The 6,896-nt window shown below is 42.9% G+C and overlaps 1 protein-coding gene across 1 annotated transcript in view; it reads right to left on the reverse strand.

The window, feature by feature from the left end:
• Positions 1–6,896, reverse strand: part of WRB (tryptophan rich basic protein) — a 39,670-nt gene that overhangs the window by 4,106 nt on the left and 28,668 nt on the right. Inside the window, exons 2-3 of the mRNA XM_006870840.1 lie at positions 1,222–1,387; positions 476–543 (exon numbers count right to left, since the gene is read on the reverse strand). Coding sequence (XP_006870902.1) covers positions 476–543; positions 1,222–1,387 — 234 coding nt within the window. The remainder of the gene's footprint in view (positions 1–475; positions 544–1,221; positions 1,388–6,896) is intronic.

The raw sequence follows: 6,896 nt of genomic DNA on the forward strand, positions 1-6,896 counted from the left end.
GAGAATATTGAAAGTGCCATGGGCTGCCAAAAGAACCAAGAGATCCGTTTTGAAAGAAGTACAACCAGAATGCTCCTTGGAGGCCAGGATGGTCAAACTTCGTCTCTCATACTTCAGATATGTTATCAGGAGGAACCAGTAGCTGGAGAAGGATATCATGTTTGGTAAGGTGGAGGGTCAGAGAAAAAGAGGAAGACCCCAAACAAGATGGATTGGCCAAGTGGCAGCATTGATGGACTCAAGTGTGGCAACAATAGTGAGGTTGGCCTAAGATCGGGCAGTGTTTTGTTCTGCTGTGCATAAGGTCACTATGAGTCGGTACCAACTCAATGGCACCTAACAACAACAACAGTTGAGTCACATGCTGGAAGGACGACTGCAGCTGGAAAGGGAGAAGCCTGAATCCCAGTCCCGTATTCTGTGGGACAGTCCACTACCATCTTAAAGGCCCCAGGTGACATGACAATGCACTTACTTGCAATATGTAGAAAGCAACACTTACAACCCATTTTATTTTGGCTAACTGAGCTGTCCGTGTTTTCACTGAAAAGAAAAACAAGATTAAATCATTTTATCAGTCATGGAAAATAAAGAAAATACCCCTGTGTCACTAGACAAGGTGGAGTTCTCCCCTGAGGAGCCACCAGTAGGGTCTCCTGGCTACAGGAGACCATTTGGCAAAATGGAAAATATAAAGGTGATCTCTACCCTGATAAGCAAATTTTGTAAGTATACTGCTGGGTGTCTCCTACAGTGGATCAAAAGTCCCTTAGAATCCACTAGATTTTTTTAAAAGGGGGGGCAGGAGGAGTTCACTTAGAACAGTGTTGAATTTGAAAGAAGCTGACTTTGAAAGAACTCTAAGAGGATCCTAGATATTTATATGGATAAGTAAATATCATTATTACTAGGTTTCCTTCTTTTGTTGTTGTTAAGTACCATCATGTCAGTTCCGACTCATATTGACCCTGTACAGAGATTTCTGCGGAGCGGCTGGTGAGTTTGAACCATTGACCTTACAGTTCAAGCCAAGCTTGCAGTCCAGTGCTTATCCTATAGAACTACACTACGACTCCAGGTTTATTTCTAGACAAGTTAAGTGTTTTTATCAATATTCAGAACACCCACAGCACAAAGCATCTACCCTAAGATCTTCATGCAGCGACATCTCTATTAGAGAACTCTAAGGAACTTTTCAACACTGCAAGTGCTGCCAAGTACCGTGTGTTTTGAGCTTATCTGTCATCTTGTTGATCTTTCTTTCCAGTCGAGCGTATCTAGCAAACTCGTCCATCATGTTGACAGTAGAGAGCTCTTGCTTCATGTCCTGGATCTCTGCTCTCATCTGCGACTCCTGCTCGGCATCCTTCTGCAGCACCCTGGACATCTGCCATAGTGGACAACTTGCTCAGTACCTTTCCATGTGCAGTTCACATCCCTCCCACCTCCACCACCACCTGTCACTCCTTTCAATAGGCAAGCCACCCCTCCTACAGCAGCCTATTGCCTTGTCTTGTTCCCCACACCAGCTACAAAACCTACTACTACCTCAGTGCTGAATCACTATTCAAATTATGTGTTTCTTTTTGTGTGTATGCCCATAGACTGATACAATACACATGTACAAACCTTTCAGTAATGCAAATATATCATTGGGATTCTGAAATGAAAACCTATTCCATCCCCAGAACTGTCACTCAAGCAAGAGGAACACTCACTCCCTTCACTGCCTTGGGAATTCAGTCCTAAATTAAGAGAGGCAGAGAGTTTGGTGGGTGTGTGCGTAGGATGAGGATACCAGTGATGTGGTGGTGACCTGCAGCAGGTGTCACAGCCCCAGATGAGTGAAAAGGGAGTGCAGCTGTCCAGCACAAGGACTCGGAGCCTCTGCGGGGGGTCTTTCCACAAGGAGTGCCTGCTATGGGAGTCAGAGTCTGAACAGGGTACAGATAATATACATGGCAGGAGGAACTCTTGACAATACAGGTGACAGAGCCCATGTACGTGTGTGTGGGGGGGGGGGGGTTGTCTTACTGGGGAGGGGGTGGAGGTTGAGATGGGAGACTAGTTACATACACACAGACCTGATCAAATCTATTAACATATTAAAGATAATGGAAGCCAACTTTTTCCCTATCAGAAAAGAGAGTTAGATGGGTAAACACTAGAAACAGCCCTGAATGGCCACCAGGTGGAGCCCGACAACAGATGCAACCAGACAGTCCAGTCCTCAAAACCATGACATGCATTATGACAGCCGTAATTTGGGAGATTAAGTGGTGATCGAGCAGTCCTGGTGTGGCGCTGCAGGATAATGCACTGAACCTCAAGGTCGGTTTGAACCTCAAGGTTGGCTGTTCAAACTAACCAGCCGCTCCTCAAAAGCCCTGCATAGGGTGTTACTATGAGTCAAACCAACTCAAAACTGCACTTCACACCAAAAGCAAGCAGACATGGGGTGCGGGGAAAAGCTCAAGTGGTTTCTCCAGCAATCAGCCCCAGTGAACAGTGATTATCACCAAATTCATTAAGAGAATCCAATACTGTCCAGTGAGACATAAGGAAACACAATATAGCATCTGTAACATCCCTGTCAAATACCAGATTCAAAGTCCTACTGCAAAGTCACCAGCCTCTGACACTCAGAAACAGACAGGTCGTAAGTAAAGGAAGGACTGAGGAATTCTAGACTGAAGGAGAGTAGAGACATGACACTAAATGAAATGTGATTCTACATTTATAAAGGACATTACTGGGACACGAGAAAAACCCAGCCAGTATCTGAGGATTGTCACTGCTGTTGTTAGGTGCTGTCAAGTCACTTCCAACTCAAAGGAACCTAAGCACAACAGAACAAGACACCAATCTCACAATCGTTGCTACACTTGAGCCCATTGCTGCTGCTACCGTGCCAATCCATCTCACTTTACCAGGTATGATGTCCTTCTGCAGGTCCATCCTGGTAACATGTCCTAAGTATGGGAGATGTCTCGCCATCCTAGCTTCTAAGGCATTAATGTACTCCTTATGGCATTAACGTACCCAATAAGGAGCCCTGGTGGCCATGTGTATGGTGTTACACTGTTAAGCACAAGATCAAGTGTTCAAACCCACCAGTCACTCCAAAAGCTAAAGCTTTCTGCTCCTGTAAAGATTTAATCTTCAAAACACTATACATAGACTCGTTAGGAGTCCTCTTGTGGCACTGTAGAGCAAGCACTGTAGTACTCATCGCAGTGGCTCCACAGGTAAGTTGTGGACTGAAAACCACAAGTTCTGCGGTTTGGGCCCAACAGTTGTTCTATTGGAGAAGGATAAGGCTTTCAGCTCTCATGAAAATTTAAAGCCTTGGAAGCCCTATCCCTCATTGCCTGCTGCTAACAGTTGGAACTAATTCAATGGCACTTAACAACTAATTACAAAGTTCACAGTTCAAACTCCTCAGAAACCCTATGTAGGGTGACTGAGTAGAAAGGAATCCATTTGGCAACACACAACCGTCAGAATGGACTTGATGGCAGTGTGTTACTATGCCTGGGAGTTGCAACATGAGGTCATTGTAGGAAACACTACAGTTTTCAGGTTGGAATGTGCAGGGGGAACAAAATCAACAAAAAATAGTTCTTTGTACCGCTTGTCTGCAAGCTTGTTTCAAATTTTTTTAATAAAAAATAGATGAATGCACAAAATGCATGAGCGTCTCCCTCCAGCTCACAGCTACGTGAGGGCACCCTCCACCTGCCCAAATCTGAATGTCTAACAGAGTAAGTAGGGGAGACCGCACCACCCCACTGATATGGGCTGCACATGCACAGTCACTTAGGACATCAACAAGGCCACAGTGGTGCCTGCGCAATGATGTCCTTCTCTCAGGTCGCAGGCATCTCGAAGACGCCTGCGCACTGTGTATATAACAGTTGGGCACCGCAGGGAACTTCCACAATAGTTCTTTCACAGAGCTCCGCTGCCTAGGTCTAACCAGTCTGGCACATTTTCACTAAAGATAAACTCTAGCCTCATGCACCCTGTAGAAGAAAATGGAAAACCCAAATGACCCTCTTAATACAGGGTTACCGAGGCTGGTGGGTTTGAACCACTTGTGGTTACCACTGCAGTCCAGTGCTTACCCTACAAAGCCACACCAGAGCTCTTCATGCAAGGACCCCTTCTTCTCTATTAGGGAACTCTTAGTAACTTTTTAGTGCTGCAAGTGCTACAGGTACCGCCAGCAATACCACAGAATACCAGGTGAAACGGGTTCAGGGCAGAGCTCCAAAACCCTAAACCACATATCTAGGAATAATTTTAAAGTTTGAAGGCTTATAGCTAGTGGAACTTGCAGTGGAAGTAAGAAATCTCATACTTTAGAATCTGCCAGGTTCAATGGCCCAGAGCAGACAACTTGGGCAAGACTAAGCAGGGGAGCAAGCAGATCCAACGCAGAATAACGCCGTGGGAACCTTGGAGCAGAGGTGGACAATAATTTTTGCTTTGTTCTGATTTTTTTTTTTTTGGTGTCTGTTCATTGGCGCCCCCACTGTTTGGGTATCTCTATTCTGGTGACTAGAGCAGGTGCCTGAGCAAGTGGACACCGCCCGTCTCTACCATACCACTGGTGGATTCTTCTGCGATGTATGCGCTCACATACTCTCAGCATTTAAAGCTACAAGCATCTCTAAACAGCTACAGCCAGCCCTGAACTGTTTGCTAATAGGGAAAAGGACAAAACCAGGGGTGTGAAAAGGGAGGGAGTTTAAAAACAAAACAGGCTGAAAATTAAATCCTGATAGCATAACAACCAACAGTGGCATCTTGAAATTTATCAGGCATCCTTGAAGGCAAGAAGCTGAAAAAGGATATGAAAATCATACTCACATTAGGCTACAGATTTTTTTTTTTCTCCCTCTTCTCCCCTTTATGCAATTATAGACTACAGTATCCAATCTAGCTTTTTTGTTGTTGTTTATTGGTATTATTTTTTGTTTGTTTTAGCCTTGGGGTCTCTTTCTGTCCCTATATCACCCAAAAATAGACAGCAATTGTTGTCATATAGTCAAGCTACAATCACACCCTATAAAACCCCACATTCCAGGCAAGAACAAATACCAACTACCATACAACAAGGGAGGCAGACAACACATATTAAAGTTACTCTGAGTTAAGCTATAAAAAGAGTGAAAAGGGAAGCCCACATCCTGAACCTCTGCCTAGAGGCCATCAAAAAGCATAAAAAATACCAAAACACACACACAATGAAATATTAAGGTCACAGATAAACACTAAACATGTCAAAAAGGAAAAGAAGATGAACATATCAGCACAAGTCCAGAAATAAGATAAAATTACTGAGACAAATGAACTAAAGGTAGACCTGGACTACATTCTGGAAGGGGGGCAGGCCTTGGAAATGCCTGAGAAGGAATTCCTAAAAATGATTATAAAATGTTTCAAAACACTTTACAATGGAGTTGAGAAAAATAAGGAAGAAGCCAAGAAAGCGCTACAGGAACAATCAAATAAGATAGACACAGCATTGGAAACAATTCAAAACCTACAGAAGGAGGTCCAAATAATCAATAATAGAATATCAGAAATAGACAATACACTGAAAGGGAAAAGGAATAGAATAGAAGAGATGGACAGCAGAAGTAGTGAACTGGAAGACAAATCTCTCACTACTGCTAAGATAGAAGAACAAGCAGAAAAAAAGGGGGGAAAAAAATCTGAAGACGGTCTAAGATTCACGTTGGACAACACGAAGAGGAATAATTTAAGAATTATCAGCATTCCAGAATAGGAAGAATCACACAAGTTCACAGAGGAAACAGTTGAAGAACTTCTGGAAGAAAATTTCTGTAACATCCTGAAAAGTGAAAAGATAAAAACATTCAAGAAGCTCAACGAACCTCAGGAAGGATAGACCACAAAAGAAAATAACCAAGACATATCATAATCAAGCTGTCCAAAATCAAACATAAAGGCAGAATCCTGAAAGCAGCTAACGAAAAGAGAAGCGTTACATACATAGGCAAGCAACTCAGATTAAGCTCAGATTTCTCAGCAGAAACCATGCAAGCAAGAAGCAATGGGAAGACACATATAAAACCCTGAAAGAAAAAAACTGCCAACAAAGAATTCCTTATCCAGAAAAGCTATCAATCAAATATGACAGTGTAATCAAAACATTCCAGGATAAACAGAAGCCAAGGGATTTTGCTAAAGCCAGCCCTGCACTACAAAACATCCTAAAGGGAGTTCTGTGGACTGAGAACCAACAAGAACAGACAACAATCAGAGATTGACATATGTGGCAGCACCTCCCAGAATTAAATCGACAGATGGAAGAATCAAGAACAGAACAAAACTATAAGAACAAACTCAGAGAATCTGGGAGGACATTCTATGATCAAAACAATTACAATGTGAAAGAAGGTCAACATGTAGGAACAGAGATCCAAATGGTGAGAAGTTCAGGTGGATTACAGGATAAAATAGACTGCACTAAATGGAGAGAAAAGTTAAGACTGAACTAAATGGAGAGAAAAGTTAATGGATTATAAGGCAACTTCAAAGAAAATTAACACTTCACAACATGCCAAGAAAATGAAAATCCAAGAACATAGAAACATTAAAACTATAAGGAAACTCACAAGAAAAAGAAAACCCATGAACTCAGCACAGGAAGACTCAGAACAAAGGAATCAGCAACACCACAAAAAAACAAAAAACAAATAAAAAACCACAAACATAATGGCAGCAATTAATCCATACCGTAAGGATTTACACCCTCGGAAACCCTGTACAGTGTCGCTATGGGTCGGAACCGACTCGACAGCACTTAACAACAACAACAAGGAGCTCTGGTAGCGTAGTGGTTACGAATTGGGCTGCTAACC

This window comes from Chrysochloris asiatica, unplaced genomic scaffold (assembly GCF_000296735.1).
Source record: "Chrysochloris asiatica unplaced genomic scaffold, ChrAsi1.0 scaffold00154, whole genome shotgun sequence".
Lineage (NCBI taxonomy): Eukaryota > Metazoa > Chordata > Mammalia > Afrosoricida > Chrysochloridae > Chrysochloris > Chrysochloris asiatica.